Source organism: Cebus imitator, unplaced genomic scaffold (assembly GCF_001604975.1).
Source record: "Cebus imitator isolate Cc_AM_T3 unplaced genomic scaffold, Cebus_imitator-1.0 Scaffold64, whole genome shotgun sequence".
NCBI lineage: Eukaryota > Metazoa > Chordata > Mammalia > Primates > Cebidae > Cebus > Cebus imitator.
The window spans coordinates 2,562,891-2,581,202 of NW_016107379.1; the positions used below are offsets into that span (position 1 = coordinate 2,562,891).

Sequence of the window (18,312 nt, forward strand, 5' to 3'; positions counted from 1 at the left end):
CGCCCGGCTAAAATAATTTTCTTAAAGAGACTATTACCTAAAATAAGCAGGAACATTTTGCGGTAACCCAGGACTTCCAATGTAATGATATTCATTTTATAAATATATCAGACCCAGTAATGAATAACTGGACTATGAACTGGACTGCAAATGGAATCCACGGCATGATAGTGTCAAATTTGAAAATCTTGCCAATAATTAATTCATATAACCAGTTTACAAAATGCTCAATACAACAAGAACACATGGACATAAAATAAACTAGTATTCTTCACTACCTCCTTTGCATAATTATTACTCACTTTTTTTACTTACTTTGGTTAATAGAAAATGGGAAAAGAAATGAGGACTTTATCAAGGTTGAATTAGTAAAATATATTATTTTAAAGTATTTATAAATACAATCATATAGATATGCCATCTACTATTGTTTGGGGCGGGGACAGAGTCTTGCTCTGTTGCCCAATCTGGAGTGCAGTGATGTGATCTCAGCTCACTGCAACCTCTGCCTCCAGAGTTGAAGTGATTCTCGTGCCTCAGCCTCCCAAGTAGCTGGGATTACAGGCATGCACCACTATGCCCGGCTAATTTTTGTATTTTTAGTAGAGACAGGGTTCCACTATGTTGGCCAAGCTGGTCTCAAACTCCTGACCTCAAGTGATCTGCTGCCTCAGCCTCCCAAAATGCTGGGATTACAGGTGTGAGCCACCATGCCTGGCCACCAAATGTGACTATCAAGAGTTACATTTTTATCTACATTGCACCTGAGTCCTTAAATAATTAAATAAGAGAATACTCACACTATCCACAATCCAGCTGAAGTAAACAAAGTAAATACAAGAGGTAGGAACATCCACACACTGCATTTCTTCCCATCCATGCCTGTGCCACTGAAATAAAATAAACACATATTAGTAATTAAGGTAAAATATTTATTTCACTCCATCAAGATAGAAAGTTTAGTCTAAACTAACTGAAAAAAAGTATATTTTATGAAACCATGATTCAAATTGGAATAATTATTGTCACCTACTCATGTGTGAAATCCCTGAAACAGTTAACGTGGATGATTGTTATCTAGCTTAAATGTTCCAGAGTTTTAGTTGAGAACTAATGGGAAATTTATTTAAATTTTTTTTTGTAGAGATGGGATCTAGCTATGTTGCCCAAACTGGTCTTAAACTCCTGGCCTCAATTGATCCTCCTGCCTTGGCCTTCCAAAGTGTTGAGATTACAGGCATGAGCCACAGTGCCTGGCTAGAAAATTTTTCATAAAAAAACATTTATCCTTGTGTAAGCATTGATATATTTAAGAAAAGACAGAAGAGTTTGGGTTAGGTTAGGACTTTTGCTATGAGAGCTAAGTACAAAGGTATACTTCAACCTGCTTTTAGTACTAATATTAACATTTATGTATTTTTGGATCTGACATGTACATAAATCTACAAACTGGCAGACAAAAGTGTTAAAAACAAATGGCTACTAAATAAATTAATAATTATCAGGAGGAAATGACAAATACTTTGCAAATCTGAACTTTTCTCATGACATGATACTGAGCAGCTATCTCAGGAGACTAAAGATGAATGCTCTGTGAAACAACGCATTGTGTATAACTTTAAATTAGTGCTAATAAATACACTGAAAGGCTGAGCGCAGTGGCTCATGCCTATAATCCCAGCACTTCAGGAGACTAAGCGGGGACAGATCACAAGGTCAGGAGTTCGAGACTAGCCTGGCCAGTATGGTGAAACCCTGTCTCTGCTAAAAAATAAAAAAAATGAGCTGGGCATGGTGGCACACACCTGTAGTTCCCTACTTAGGAGGCTGAGGCAGGACACTTGCTAGAACCCAAGAGGCAGAGGTTGAAGTGAGCCAAGATCATGCCACTGCACTCCAGCATGGGCGGCAGAGCAAGACTCTGTCTCAAAAATAAATAAATAAAATAAATAAATACACTGAAAAAAAATACATATGTCTGGTGTTTTGGATTTTTTTTTTTTTTGAGATGGAGTTTCACTCATGTTACCCAGGCTGGAGTGCAATGGCGCGATCTCGGCTCACCGCAACCTCCGCCTCCTGGGTTCAGGCAATTCTCCTGCCTCAGCCTCCTGAGTAGCTGGGATTACAGGCACACGCCACTATGCCCAGCTAATTTTTTGTATTTTTGGTAGAGACGGGGTTTCACCATGTTGACCAGGATGGTCTTGATCTCTTGGCCTCATGATCCACCCGCGTCGGCCTCCCAAAGTGCTGGGATTACAGGCTTGAGCCACCGCGCCCGGCCGGATGTCACATTTTTAAAGTGAAAAATATATTTTTAAAAATCCCCACATACACAATGAAGTGAAAATCAGAGGCTCTGGAAGTATCTGTGAAAAATTATCAGTATTAAAGATAAAGAAATAACTATCACTTTATGTCTTAACTGCCAGACAAAATCTATCTGAGACACTGGATGCCAACATAATCCTTATGGCAAAAACAAACCTGTTCTAAGAAAATTAAGTGCCCTAGTAACCGCCACTGGGGACCTGACAATCAGAAGAATAATGTCATTAAATGGCACCTCTAGGGAGATATCAATGCTCTTTATTTTGGGTTTTACAATTAACTGCAGCAAGTTTGTTTACTGGGTTTGAACCAGTACTGCCCCATTAGTGAATACCTCCAAGACATCTGCTTTCATATGCTGGGACTCTCTGGACCCTCCAAGTGTTGAGACGAGAGAGAACATGATGCTCTCTTCAGGCTGGCGAACCAATCCCTTCTGCAATGTCTCAGGAGGTCTTAGTTCCCAGGACTGGTGTACCTGATTACGTAGATCTTTCAGACTAGGAGACAGACACAGGGCCTAATAAAATGTCTTTGAACAGTTGTGCCTTAGTCTGAACACATATCTGGGCAGTGGTGTTAAATAAATTACAGAATCTGGGAGTTGAAAGACATTAGAGCCACTTTCAATAATTTAATCCAACCTAACTCAACACAATCCAACTCAAAATTATGGGCACCCTACGCGTGCCAGGTACTATACCAGGTGGCGGAAATGCTGAGGCAAGGTCTGATGAATACAACTATTTATACGTAACATTCTACGCAACACATAAAGGCTGCTCTATGGCTGGGCACAGTGGCTCACACCTGTAATCCCAGCACTTTGGGAGGCTGAGGTGGGTGGATCACGAGGTCAGGCGTTCCACAGGATTGACCAATATGGTGAAACCCAGTCTCTACTAAAGACACAAAAAATTAGCCAGGCGTGGTGGCACATGTCTATAATCCCAGCTTCTCGGGAGGCTGAGGCAGGAGAATCGCTTGAACCCGGGAGGTGGAGGTTGCAGTGAGCCGAGATCGTGCCATTGCACTCCAGCCTGGGTGACAGGGCGAGACTTTGTCTCAAAAAAAAAAAAAAAAAAGCTACTGTATAAACTAAGTGGTCCATGGCTTTCTAGTTTATATAATATGGAGGAACAGTGACCATTTTAAGCATACACAATATTGTTAGTCAGTCTCCATTTATTTATGTCCAGAAAGTTGTGGGCTCATAATAAAGCTATCCATTATGGTGACAAAAATAATTCCATAAGTAGCCAAATGTAGAGGGAGCACAGTAAATAGGAGTGATGGTTGAGTATGCAAACCAATTATTCTAGATCTGCCACTGAAATAGTGTCCTCTAATAGGATGAGTACAGCCAAGATGGTTAGGAGATCTGGTTCCCAACCTCGGCTTTCCCAATAACTGACTCATGAGGTCTGGGTTGTTCCTTAAACCAGTAATACCATTTTCTTACGGTGTTACAGAATCTAGGAGCTGAAATATTTTTCAATTCCTAGATTGTGAAATTCAACAAAGTGAAGACTACTGAATGCAAAGAAAGGGAGAAGGATGTCAAGGACAGAGGCTTCACAGAGTGGCAGTACCTTGGAGGTTAAGCCAAGTCTGGTATTTTACATCTTTTCAAAAACAGAATGATCCAATATACTCAGAATTATCAGCCCCAGAGAAAATATTAACTGTCTTTACAATAGATTGGTGAATACATCAGAATGACAACTTATTAACGTACAATGAGAGGCACAACTGTCAAATGGACAAATATTTATTCTGGCTCCCCTTTTAGGAACATCCATGTGGGAAATCGAAATTGTCAAGCAGGGAGGTAGAGTGAAGAGAGTTAACAAGATAATTCTAAGACCATGGCATCAAGCTAAAAATAGCTTTATATACTAATTTCCTGGCCCAAGGTACTGGGATGTCCCCTTCAGCCACTGATCCTCATTTGCCTGCTCTTGTCAGCTTATATTGTTACCAAACAATTTGCAATAGAGAAACAACTCTCATGTGCTCTCTGTTCTAGGTACTGGGGGAGGATTCCTGGCGGTGCCTGGAGATGAATGTTTAATTTGGTTTAGTTTCACAAGCCAGATACTTGGCTGAAAGTACCTTTTTGCAAAGGATAAACAAACAGATCTATTTAATTAACTCCCTGTTTTTTGAGACAGGATCTCGCTTTGTCACCCAGGCTGGATGGGGTGCAATGACGCGATCACAGCTCACTGCTGCTTCAACTTCCTGGGCTCAAGCAATCCTCCCACCTCAGCCCCCTAAGTAGCTGGGACTACAGCTGCACGCCACCACACCTGGCTAATTTTTTGTAGAGACAAGGTTTCACTATGTTACCCAAGCTAGCCTGGAAGTCCTGAGCTCAAGTGATCTGCCCACGTAAGCCACTGCCTGTGGCCAAATTAACTGTTAACTTTGCCTTACTGTTGCCTGAGAATTAAAGTTACAAGTAGGAGATGGATTTGTTTCTTGCATCCTTCCAGACACCATGAAAATAAACTGGCCCATTGCTGCTAGTCACATTAGAAAGTGTCACCCAAACCTTACTTACATTTCCTAGCAAGAAAAAGTTCCACTCTTTCCCTGAGCTAAATCAACAAGATTCCTCCCAGCTAGAAAAGTACAGTTTCTCCTTGCCTCTTTAAAGAAGGAGGGGGAGAAGAAAGGAAAATACTCCACACTCCTAAAATAGTTTTATCTTTGCTCTTTTCTTTTTTTTAAAGCGATCCATCTCACTATGTTGTCCAGGCTGAATTCAAACTCTTGGGTTCAAGAGATCCTCCCACTTCAGCCTCCCTAGTAGCTGGGACTACAGGCATGCACCACCACACCTGGCTTGTTGTATCTTTACATTCCAAATTGTACTTCTTTTTTTTGAGATGGAGTCTCATTCTGTTGCCCAGGCTGGAATGCAGGGGCGTGGTCTCGGCTCACTGCAAACTCCGCCTCCTGTGTTTAAGTGATTCTTCCACCTCAGCCTCCCAAGTAGCTGGGATTACAGTCACCCCCCACCACACCCAGCTAATTTTTGTATTTTTAGTAGAGATGGGGTTTCACCATGTTGGCCAGGCTGGTCTCAAACTCCCGACCTCAGGTGATCAGCCTGCCTTGGCCTCCCAAAGTGCTGGGATTATAGGCGTGAGCCACCGCACCCAGCCTCTACTTCTTTGTTATTCTACATAATATTTATTCTATTGATATTAATCTTCCAATAATACTTCACAGTAAAAAAATTAAAGATAATTATTCCTATGTCCTAAATGTTTAATTATATCTAGGACAACGTCACCTCGTGAGCTTCTAACGAATGGAGGAAATGAGCCAGAATTTGCATAAACCTTCTTGAAAGGGTTCTGGCATTTAGATTTGCTTTGGAAGACTCTCCTTCGAATGGTATCATTTATCCAAATGATTTGCAAAGCTGTTATCCAGATGGTCAAATCTTTCTAGAGAGCCAATACTTCAAACTCTCTGTATATTTCTGTCGCATGTTCTTTTCTTCCAATAAATGTCACTCCGTGAGTCTGGGTTATCGTCACTCTCTTTTACTCAATCTGTGGTGTGAGTGAGACTGCACAGTGGGGCTCGTCAACACTGTTTTGACGATTTTGATGAAAATCCCCATCTTCTACCGCTCCCTTTGTGACCTGGCATCCCTATAGTTTTCTTTCTTCCTCTGAGAGAAAATGACCTGTAGCTCGAGGTCTGCAGAGGCTCCCACTGTTGACATTTTTATTGCTTTGGAAGTCTTAAACCTGCAGATATCCAAGAGAACACCTGGCCATTTGAAAATGTACAATTTTTGTGGAAGTGAACAGAATGTTACTATAAGCCCATGTTAGTTTATTATCTAAGACTTTAACTCCTTTAATTGGCTACAAAAGGGGGTCTTTATACAGTCAAAGTTATAGCAGGGAGGGGTGGCTCACACTTGAAATCCCAGCACTTTGAGAGGCTCAGGCAGGCAGAACATCTGAGGTCAGGAGTTCGAGACCAGCCTGGCCAACATGGTGAAACCCGTCTCCAATAAAAATACAAAAATTAGCTGGGTGTGGTGGTGTGCACCTGTAGTCCCAGCTACCTGGGAGGCTAAGGCAGGAGAATTGCTTGAGCCCGGGAGGCAGAGGTTGCAGTAAGCCGAGATCACTCCACTTCACTCCAGCCTGGATGACAGAGCAAGACTCTTTCTCAAAAAATAAATAAATAAATAAACAAACAAACAAATAAATAAAGTCAAAGTCACGTGATTATTCATACGTCTATCATCAAATTCAAAACAGATAGTTTATACAGTGTTAGCTACTGAAGCTACGAGTGAAAGAATGTAGCATACCACTACCCATGCTAATCCTTGAAGACAAACTTTCTATTCTGTCAAGCCACAAATGGAAATGGAAGCTACAAATGGAAAAACAAAGCCCAATCTTCATTTACAGCTTAAAAACTTTATTAGTGAGAACCACTTACAACAATGACTGTGAAGTGTCATGAACGTTCATATTTTCAAGGACTGGAAAGGACTTGCTTATTATAAATAGGAGGACTTTGTCCTGCCCGGGGCAATGGAGAGAGGCAGCTATAGTTCACAGACTCTGGAGCCGGGCGACCAGGGCCTGGAATCTCAGCTCTGCCTCTTATTAGTTGTGTGTCCTTGGTCAAGTCTTCTCTGTGCCTCGGTTTCCGTATCAGCAAAGTGGAAATAATAACGGTATCTACCTTAGAGGGTTTTTATGAGGATTGAAAATATGTTTAAATCACTCAGAACAGTGCCTGGCATACAGCCAGCATTTCAATAAATGTTAACTGTATTACACTGAAAATGCTGTTGGGGGTCTTTGGTTATCTTTTTTGGTCTTGTAATTTATCAGGGAATGAGCCCCCTGCTACAGTAATTTTTCATTCTTCTGTCAGGGCCAGTTGGAAGGAAGCAGAAATGATAAAGGAGTCACCCCTCATGGCCACGACGGTCGCAGTGTCCGTGAACCACCCTTGTTTGTTTTTAACCACCTGAAAATCTTACTTTTCTTTTGTGTCATGGGCAAGTGTGAAGGACTCATATTATCTTATCATTCACTTGTACAACATTTACAAATCAGTAAGTGTAATCCATCACATAAACTAAACCAATGCAAAAACCACTTGATTATCTCAATAGATGCAGAAAAGGCCTTCAACAAAATTCAACACCCCCTCACGCTAAAAACTCTCAATAAATCAGGTATTGATGGACTGTATCTCAAAATAATAAGAGCTATTTGTGACAAACCCACATATATGGCTTGGAATACTATGGAGCCATAAAAAGGATGAGTTCATGTCCTTTGCAGGGACATAGATAAAGCTGGAAACCATTATTCTCAGTAAACTAACACAGGAACAAAAAACCAAAGAGAGCATGTTCTCACTCATAAGTGGGAGCTGAACGATGAGATCACATGAACGCAGGGAGGGGAACGTCACACACCGGGGCCTGTCGGGGGTTTAGGGGCTACAGGAGGGATAGCATTAGGAGAAAACCTAATGGAGATGACAGGTTGATGGGTGCAGCAAACCACCATGGCATGTGTATACCTATGTAACAAACCTACATGCTCTGCACATGTATCTCAGTGCTTAAAGTATAATAATTTTTTAAAAAATGGAAAAAAGGTAACAAGTATTGGCAAGGATGTGGAGAAATTAGAACCCTTGTGCATTGTTGCTGGGAATATAAAATGGTACAGTTGTTGGAAAATGGTATGGGAGTTCCTCAAAAAGTTAAAAATAGAATGACCATATGATCCATAAATTCCCCTTCTGTGTATTAACCATACAAATTGGACACAGGGACTTGAGCAGATATTTATATACCCATGTTCATAGCAGCATTATTCACAATAGCTGGAAACATTATTCACAAAAGGTGGAAACAAGTGCTTATCAACCGATGACTGGATTAATAAAATGTGGTCTAGACATCAATGGAATATTATTCAGCCTTAAAAAGGAAGGAAATTCTGATACATGCTAAATTATAGGTTAACCTTGAAATCATTGTGCTAAGTGAAATAAGTAAGCCAGACCCAAAGTAGTGAAATTCACAGAAGCAAAAGTGGAATGGTGGCTGCCAGGGGATGAGGGAAAAGTGGGAAAGAGAAGTTATTGTTTAATGGGAATAGAGTTTCAGTTTTGCCACTGAACCGCACACTTTAAAATGGTAAACTTTGGCCAGGCACGGTGGCTCATGACTGTAATCCCAGCACTTTGGGAGGTGAGGCGGTTGGATCATGAGGTCAGGAGATTGAGACCAGCTTGGCCAACATGGTGAAATCCTGTCTCTACTAAAAATACAAAAATTAGCTGGGCATGGTGGTACATGCCTGTAGTCCCAGCTACTCAGGAGGCTGAGGCAGGAGAATCGCTTGAACCCAGGAGGTAGAGCTTGCAGTGAGCCAAGATCACACCACTGCACTCCGGCCTGGTAACAGAGCAAAACTCTGTCTCAAAAAAATAAAAGGTAAATTTTATGTCATGAATTCTACCACAATAAAAAAAAAAAGAAGATTAAAAAAGATAGTCATAAGGAAAATGTGTGACTAAAATCTGGTCTGTGCCAACAAAGTCTGTTGACCTTAAAAACAAACAAACAAACAACCTGTCACCTGACCTAAAAAGCAGACCACATTTCTGTTGAGCCCCTACCCAGACTGATTTGCAAAGAGAGATACAAAAGAAGAGGAAGAGTTTTTAGAAATTTGTTGTCTTGAAGGGTTGGAAAAGCCAATGACTTCTACACCTTAAACAGAAAGAGACTGGAGCTGAAAATAAGGGTTTTTGCCTTCCCTCCCAAGTCTGCTGTCTCAGAGGGCTCTGTACAGGGGCCACCACATTGTGAGGAGAAAATATGGAGAGCAGGGAAACAAAGAAACAAAGCAGGCGGGTATGGCCCAAGGCTTGGAAAGAAGGTTGGGAGAGAAGGCTGGCATGTGAACTGGCTGGAAGTTCTGAGTTCCTGAACTACATTAGCAAAGGGACCACAGCCAAGCCAACAAAAAGACTGCTGCACTCTCAGACCTCCAGATTTGCACCAGCAGGCAGTGGGATGCAAAAGCTGAACAGCCACCAATGGGGCATATTCCTAGCACCCACTTCAGATTTGGCCAAGGAGGAAACTGAACACAGAGAGGCCCCTTCCCCAAGAGCAAGGCCAAGGGACACCAAGAGCTTGAGCAAGGGCTCTCCTGAAGAGCAGAGCCACAGTCTACTCAAGGAAGCTTCTCTTCTGCTGGGGCAGGGGGCCTTCCCATTGCCTGCCACAGGATCCTAGTCCTGCTATAAACCAGGTGCTGCTGTGTGCATTTTCTCCTTCTCTTTTTCCAGCGAGAGTTTTAATTTCCAGAGGGGGTTTTTCTGTTCCCTGTCCTACCGTGGTATATTGAGTATGAGTGTGAGTGCAGGAGGGGAGATAACTTGCCTTTTAGTTCACAGGTTGCAAGACCATCAGGAACCATGTTGGAACATGATGGAAAGAATCATATGTTACCCAGAGACCACGGACTGTCAGGCGGTGCATTTACTGGATGGGGCTTTGGTTTATCTCCCTTGGGATGAAGCAAGTGTGTTCTGTGTGTAGAAATTAGGGCGTTTACTGATTCTTGGTGTTCAGAGGCACTGGCTCCAGCAAAGACGGCCAGCTGTCTATGAACGTCCATTATTCTCTCCTTCCACTGTGTCAGAAGAATAGCTAAGCACATGGCTGTCCATCTACATGACTCTCTCCATCTTCATCTGCACCGTGAAGTAGCCACGTGAATTATTTCTTGCCAGTGGATATAAGCCTGCCTCGCACATACTCATTTCCTGTGAACTGAGACATGATGACCAAAAGACAGGCGCTATGCTGCAGACGGCCTTGCTGTCATGAGCCCCTCCTCCCCTCACTGATATGAAATAGCCACCCTGGAATGTTATGTGAAAAACAAACTTCATTTTTAAGCCACATTATTGTTGCCTAATTGTTGTTAGACCAGCTGAACCTTTCACTCTAGCTAATAATACATTCAGATACTCTACTAATTGAAGCCCAAACACTTCGCCTGATGTCTCACCCTAGTCCCGATAAAAAGAACAAAGTCACTCTGTCCGTTAGCTACTTGAGAGGTACGTTGATTCCGAAGTGACACTAACTTAACAGATACCCAAGAGTTCTAAGTGACTAGGTGGTTCCCTCAGCACAGGAAGGAATTAAGGCCCGGGAATGGGTTCCTTACTTAGCAGTGGCCCATCTTTGACATATATAGTTTTTAGAAAGGTTTTATAAATATCGTCACATGCCTTTTCCTTAAAGATTTCACTGTATTTTATAGCTCCTGAATCAAATGAATACTCAGCCCAGCACCCTGAGAAGTATAGGAATGGCTGTGTAACATGACTAATTTCATTTTACAAATGACAGTGAGGTGATTACTACCAACGAGGCTGACTCAGCAGTTCTAAAGGATCTCCTCTAGGCCTTTAGCCATATGAAGTGATTTCACGTGCCTTCCTATCCCTAAGGCAAAACAAAAAACAAAAAAACAAAATCTGTACATAGCCTGACCACAAGCTAATTGAAAATGAGATCCTTGTGCCTGGAAGCCCCTGGTCTACAGCTTTGAAACAGCATCACAGCAACCCTCTTTCTGGCCCCTAGTCACAGCTCCAAGAGCCAAAACAAACAGTAAGCTTTCACAATGCTGGCTCTCCTTGCTAGGCTCTGACTTCAATACCTCAGGCCTGGTTCAGTGAAGAGAAATAACCAAACATGAAGCAAACCAGAGCACAACAAGAAATGCACCACCCAGATCCCCCGAGGACAGGCAGGCCCAGAAAATTCAAGAGATGGGGACCTGAGAAGCAGTTTCAGGTTGAATCTTATGTGGCTAATGGTAGAACACACAGACTGAGAAATGCTAGGCAAATGCATGTGACCGTCGAGCCCCAAACATCAAACCTGGATCTCCTCCTTAAACAGGCTGGCAGCTGCACAGGGGATGCATTATGCCAGGGTGACAGTCAAAATGATCATTCTTCTATGCTCCATTCTAATGGGAAATCAGAACAGAAAAGGAACCATGAACACATATCCTGGATTCAGATAAGATTCTCTGGTTTCAAATCCAGGCTCTGCCATTTAGTAGCTGGGTGATGCTGTACAAATTGCTTAAACTTCCTTCAGCCTCAATTTTCTCATCTATAAAATGGGAAACATAATAAGGACTGTGGTGAGGATTAAAGGAGTTTAACACAAGACTGTTATAAGCACATGGCAAACATTCAATAATAGGAAGCTATTATTTTTATAAATGGTTCTCTCAATACCACTGATGCCCATCCCATTTGTAGTCCAGGAAAAGAAGGTAAAACTGCAGATTTATTCCAGCTGAAAGATGACTGCTTAGGAACTCAGGGAGAGACCTGACAGAGAATGTAGGGCATGCTTTTAATGTCCTCTTGGTGAAGCAAAAGAAACAAATTCTTCAAATAGTCTCTTAGAAATTACTTTATGCTGATGACTTCTTTGGAAGGACAAAACACACATGAAATATACCAGATCGTAGGTTGCTTGTTGGAGTTCAGACTGATGATGGGAAAGGTTGTACATCATCGTGCGACCTTCCCATGGCCAGAAGAACTAATCAGCAACTCAGAACCCAAACTCCCCAGAACACTTAGGGTCACTACATCACCAGAATGAAAAACAGCGAGACCAGGGACTTGTGAAGTGCAGTTAACTGCCTCATGCCTATGCTGCCAAAGCCTGTTGGTGCTTCATACACCTCATGAAAGGTGACCCAATGCAGTTTCTCACTTCATATAGTACCCTTACAAAAACCAACCTGGAACAGATCTTGTAAATGAGCAAACTTCTCTATGTTCCTCAAATCCTCTCTCATTTCCCACCAGTGATGCCATTTCATGTTTATTTTAAGCACTTACAAGGTTACAGGATATGTGTCCTCAGAAATAGGAGCAAAATCAGGACTATCACTGTGATGGCTAATTTTAGGTGTCAACTTGATTGGGCTAAAGACTGCCCATGTATCTGGTAAAACATTATTCCTGAGTGTGCTTGTCAGGATGTTTCTGGAAGAAATTAGCATTTGAATTGGGAGACTGAGTAAAGAAAACTCACCCTTACCAATGTGGGAAGGCGTCAACCAGTGAGGACCCTGATAGAACAAAAAGGCAGAGGAGGGATGAATTCTCTCTTTTCTTGTGCTGCAACACCCATCTTCTACTGCCCTTGGACAGCAGAACTCCAGTCTCAGCCTTGGGACTCCAGACACATACCTGCACCCCTCCCAGGCTCTGAGGCCTTCAGCCTCAGACTGAGGGTTACACTATCAGCTCCCCTTGCTCTCAGGCCTTCAGACTTGGACTGGATTGTAACACCAGCTTTACAGGGTCTCCAGCTTGCAGATGGCACATCATGGGACTTCTGATCTTCATAATTGCCTAAGCCAATTCTCATGATAAATCTCTTCTTATATATCTCTATATATCCTATTGATTCTGTTTCTCTGGAAAACTCTGACTATACAGTCATCAGCAAAAGTGGCTCCATAGTTAACCCAGGAAATGAAGCATGTAAAGCAATAACATATTCTAACAACAACTTGCAAGGGTACTGCTAAGCGGACTGACATGTTTCCCAACTCTCCTTGCAAAGACTAGCAAACATCCTCAGAAAGTAGTGACCGGGCCGGGTGTGGTGGCTCATGCCTGTGATCGCAGCACTTTGGGAGGCCGAGGTGGGCTAATCACCTGAGGTCAGGAGTTCAAGACCAGCCTGGCCAACATGGTAAAACCCCATCTCTACTAAAACTACAAAAATTAGCCAGGCATAGTGGTGGGCACTTGTAATCCCAGCTACTTAGGAGACTGAGACAGGAGAATCGCTTGAACCTGAGAGGCAAAGGTTGCAGTGAGCCAAGATCATGCCACTGCACTCCAGCCTGGGTGACAGAGCGAGACTCCATCTCAAAAAAGAAAAAAAAAGTAGTAACCGGTATGAGCTGCTCCATGCCCTGGCCCCTGGCCACCATGCCCCTCAGCAGCTCTCCAAAGGCTCCAGTGTTGCTCACCAGACCAGGATGCACTGGGCTTTGGTCCTGGGTTACCTCTACAGGGCAGTCCTCTTCCAGCTGTCCCTTCACAGCTTGTATGCCAGCTCCCTTCTTCAGCCGCCTCTACTTCTCTGAAGCGGATCATACGTTGACACCATTTTCCTCTCCTAGGTGGGAGGATGGGACAGGATGGGGGTGGGGCAGGACGGAGGTGGGGGGAATCATCCCCTGAGACATACAAGGGGTTTTTCCTTTGGTTCCCTTTACCATTCCTAGACTAGCAGGCTCCTCCCCACTGGGATTTGGCTGCCTAGTTTCTAGACAATGGGCACTGCTGTACCTTTCAAAACTTGCCACCTGCTTGCCCCACTTCCTAGCAATGGAACCTGACTAATTCACCTTTAAAGCAGCTCCACATTACTTGGTAGAGCATAAAAAATGGATTGAGAGAATATTCTTCTTTTAGAAATAGCCCATCAGTTATTAGATAACTTGTTCTCTTCCTTCGATAACTATTTATAGCATATTATTTGGATTCTCAAATCAGTTATACTCCCCCAATATCTTGAATTGTTCCTTGCCTGGAGTGAATTCAGGGCAGATTCATTGACTGAAGCAGTTGAACCATTAGCATTCTCAGCGTGTCTCAACAGTGCCGTAAGGGGGAGAAAGCTGCTTGGATTCGGAGGACGAGTGTTAGTCTTCTGGAAACAACCTGACAGTAAAGAACAGCAATCTGCCAAACGTGCTTGATAGAAATATCCTCACTTCTTTTGTTGTAAATCTATATTTGTCGTGTCACCTTTTGGCCTATGATATGGTTTTCCGAAAAGAGTTACTCACCAGAAAGGATTTTCCTAAGCAAACGGCTACTGTTGCTTTATCCCCATGGTGAATGCAGTGGTACCCCCTTATCCACAAGGGACACACACATTCCATGACCCCCAGGAGATGCCTGAAATCTCCGATAGTAACAAACTCTCTATATACAATATTTTTTCTTTCTTTCTTTCCTTTTTTTTTTTGAGACGGGGTCTTACTCTGTTGCTGAGGCTGGAGTGCAATGGTGTGATCTCAGCTCACTGCAACCTCCACCTCCCGGGTTAAAGTGATTCTCCTGCCTCAGCCTCCCCAGGTAGCTGGGATTACAGGCACTTGCCACAATGCACAGCTAATTTTTGTATTTTGAGTAGAGATGGGGTTTCACCATATTGGCCAGGCTGGTCTCAAACTTCTGACCTCAAGTGATCCACCCGCCCTGGCTTCCCAAAGTGCTGGGATTACAGGTGTGGGCCACTGCACTCAGCCACGATGTTTTTTCTACATATACATGCACATGATAAAGTTTAATTTATAAATTAGTCACAGTAAGAGAGTGACAATAATAAAATAGAACAATTATAATAATATGCTGTAATAAAAGCTCAGCCAGTGCTCGACTTATGACCATGGTCGGGACCGCGGACCGGTTGTAACATGATTTGGTCGTAAGCTGAGTAGGCTATGTGTACAGTTGAAATGGTGCACGCAGAGATGGTAGTGCTGCCGGAAGTTGGTCCGCACTGTTGTACGCCCAGCTGGGCAACGTTTGCGCTGCCAGACGCGGAGCAGTCGTGGCTAGCGATTGTGGTCGTAAAGTTGAATGGTCGTAAGTTGCATAGGTGGTAAGTCAATCAATACATGTATATGAATGTGCTCCTCCCTGTCTATTTCAAAATATCTGAATATCTTTGGACCTCAGTTGACTATGAGTAACTGAAACTGTGGAAAGTGAAACCGCTGATAAGGGGGTCTCCTGTACATTTCTATTCTGGTTTAGAAAACAGTGTTATAAATTTGTCATTGAGAGGTGGTCTGCAGTTTGTGCATCTTCCGACAAATGATGAAAGAAACCTGTCACACTGAAGGCTTAGACAGTGGACCCGGGTAGATCGGTCGTAGGGATTTTTGTTATCTTTATATCACCTGGACTTGTGAATTATATTGACATGCAACTGAAAATGGGAAAGTAAACGAAACGTCAGCAAAACGTCACCACAGCTTTCACTAATAACACTTTAAGCCATCAGAGAAATCAGATACCACCGGTGCTGTTCAGTTGAAGTCATACAGAGACTACACTACTGCACAAACCAGAATAAGGGTGAAAGTGTCCTACCCATCTGTATTAGTTTTCATGCTGTTTAAAAAAAAAAGAAATAAAATTTAAAAAAAAAAATGGAGAGAGATCCAAGATGGCTGATCACTAGCAGCTCGGGATTGCAGCTCCCACTGAAAGCACAGAGAACGAGAGGACGCCACACTTTCAGATCAATTTTTGTTGCTCACGCACCAGGAGATTCCCAGCGGAGGAGCCCCACGGGTCGCCAGCACGACTCTTGTGGCCAGCGAGGCAGTTTTGCCGCTGCCTTGGTGCGGCGGTTCTCAGTGCAGAGTCAGAAAAGCACCATCAATCTTAAAGCCGCTATTGTGGCCGGTGCAGTGGGTTGCTCAGATTTTAGCGCCGGGAATCAACAAGTTGGACGTACATTCAGAAACCCAACTATAAAGACGGTAATTATAAAGACCACAGATGGATAAATTTATAACAAAGGGAAGAAACCAGCCTAAAAAGGCTGAGAATACCCAAAATCAGAACGCTTCTCCCTCTACAGCAGGGGATCACAGTTCCTCATCAGCAACAGAACAAGGTCTGATGGAGAAAAACTGTGTTCCATTAGCAGAAGCAGGCTTTAAAAAGTGGATGATAAGAAACTTCTGGGAATTAAAAGAACTTGTTCTAACCCAATGCAAAGAAACTAAGAACTTTGAAAAAAGGTTTGAGGAAATGTTAACAATAACACACAATTTAGAGAGGAATATAAGTGAATTAATGGAGCTGAAAAAACACGAGAACTTCGCAAACTATGCACAAGTTTTAACAGCTGAATTGATCAAGCAGAAGAAAAGATATCAGAGGTTGAAGACCAACTTAATGAAATAAACCAAAAAGACAAGATTAGAGAAAAAAGGATAAAAAAAGAATGAGCAAAGTCTCCAAGAAATATGGGACTATGTGAAAAGACCTAATCTACGTTTGATAGGTGTACCTGAAGGTGACGAAGAGAATCAATCCAAGCTGGAAAATACGCTTCAGGATATTATTCAGGAAAACTTTCCCAACCTAGCAAGGCAGGACAATATTCAACTCCAGGTAATACAGAGAACACCACAAAGATATTCCTCAAGAAGACCAACCTCAAGGCACATAATCGCCAGATTCACCAGGGTTGAAACGAAAGAGAAAATACTGAGGGCAGCCAGAGAGAAGGGTCAGGTTACCCACAAAGGGAAGCCTATCGGACTCACAGCAGATCTCTCAGCAGAAACCCTACAAGACAAAAGAGAGTGGGGGCCAATATTCAACATCCTTAAAGAAAAGAACTTTCAACCTAGAATTTTACATCCAGCCAAACTAAGCTTCATAAGCGAAGGAAAAATAAAATCTTTTGTGAACAAGCAAGCACTCAGAGATTTCATCACCACCAGGCCTGCTTTACAAGAGCTTCTGAAAGAACCACTACAAATAGAAAGGAACAACCAATATCAGCCTTTCTAAAAAATACCAAAAAATAAAGAACATCAACATAATTAAGAACTTGCATCAACTAATGGGCAAAACAGCCAGCTAACATTAAATGGCAGTATCAAACTCACATATATTATTAATTCTAAATTTAAATCGACTAAATTCCCCAATCCAAAGACACAGACAGGCAAAAAAAGCCAAGACCCATTGGTATGCTACATCCAGATCCATCTCACATGCAAGGATACACAAAGATTCAAAACAAAGGGATGGAGAAAAATTTACCAACCAAATGGGGAGCAAAAATAAAAAAATAGAAAGCAGGAGTTGCAATTTTTGCTGATAAAATAGACTTTAAAGCAACAAAGATCAAAAGAAGCAAAGAAGGATATTACATAATGATAAAAGGATCAATGTAACAAGAAGAGCTAAAGATCCTAAATATATACGCACCCAATACAGGAATACCCAGATATATAAAACTTATAAAGAGACTTGGACTCCCACACAATAATAGTGGGAGACTTCAACATCAATATTAGACAGATCAGTGAGACAGAAAGTTAACCTCGATATCTAGGACTTGAACTCAGATCCAGAACAAGTAGACTTAATTAACATTTATAGAACTCTCCACTTTAAATACACAAAATATACACTCTTATCAGTACCACATCACACCTATTTACAGGTTTAAATGAAATATTGGTTGGCTGCTTGTTAATTATTTTCTTCCCTCATTTTTTTTTATATCTCTATTATTAAACACAATTACAGGCATACCCATTTTTAGACTGCAATCTAGCCCGGGCAATAAAGCAACACCCCTGTTCTCTCTCCCTCTTCCTCTTCCTCTTTCTTCCTCTCCTTCATTCTTTTTTTTTTCTTTTTCTTTTTTTTTTAATTCTTTCTCTTTCTTCCTCTGAAAAATAAAATAAAATAAAATAAAATAAAATACAAAAGCATCTCGGCCGGGTGGGGTGGCTCATACCTGTAATCCTAGCACTTTGGGAGGCCAAGGCGGGCAGATCATGAGGTCAAGAGATCAAGACCATCCCGGCCAACATGGTGAAACCCCGTCTCTACTAAAAATATTTTAAAAATAGCTGGGTGTGGTGGCCCATGCCTGTAATCCCAGCTACTCGGGAAGCTGAGGCAGAAGAATCGCTTAAACCTGGGAAGTGGAGGTTGCAATGAGCTGAGATCATACCACTGAGCCTTGCGACACAGCAAGGCTCCATCTCAAAAAATAAAATAAAATAAAAATAAAAAGCATCTCACCCCACAACTTGTACCCATTTCAGAGTC

At 42.2% G+C, this 18,312-nt stretch overlaps 1 protein-coding gene across 1 annotated transcript in view; it reads right to left on the reverse strand.

Annotated features, from left to right (window-relative positions):
• TMEM150C (transmembrane protein 150C) overlaps positions 1-18,312 on the reverse strand; it is a 77,308-nt gene that overhangs the window by 21,926 nt on the left and 37,070 nt on the right. The window contains exon 2 of the mRNA XM_017530226.2: positions 801-890. Coding sequence (XP_017385715.1) covers positions 801-880 — 80 coding nt within the window. The 5' untranslated portion in view covers positions 881-890. The remainder of the gene's footprint in view (positions 1-800; positions 891-18,312) is intronic.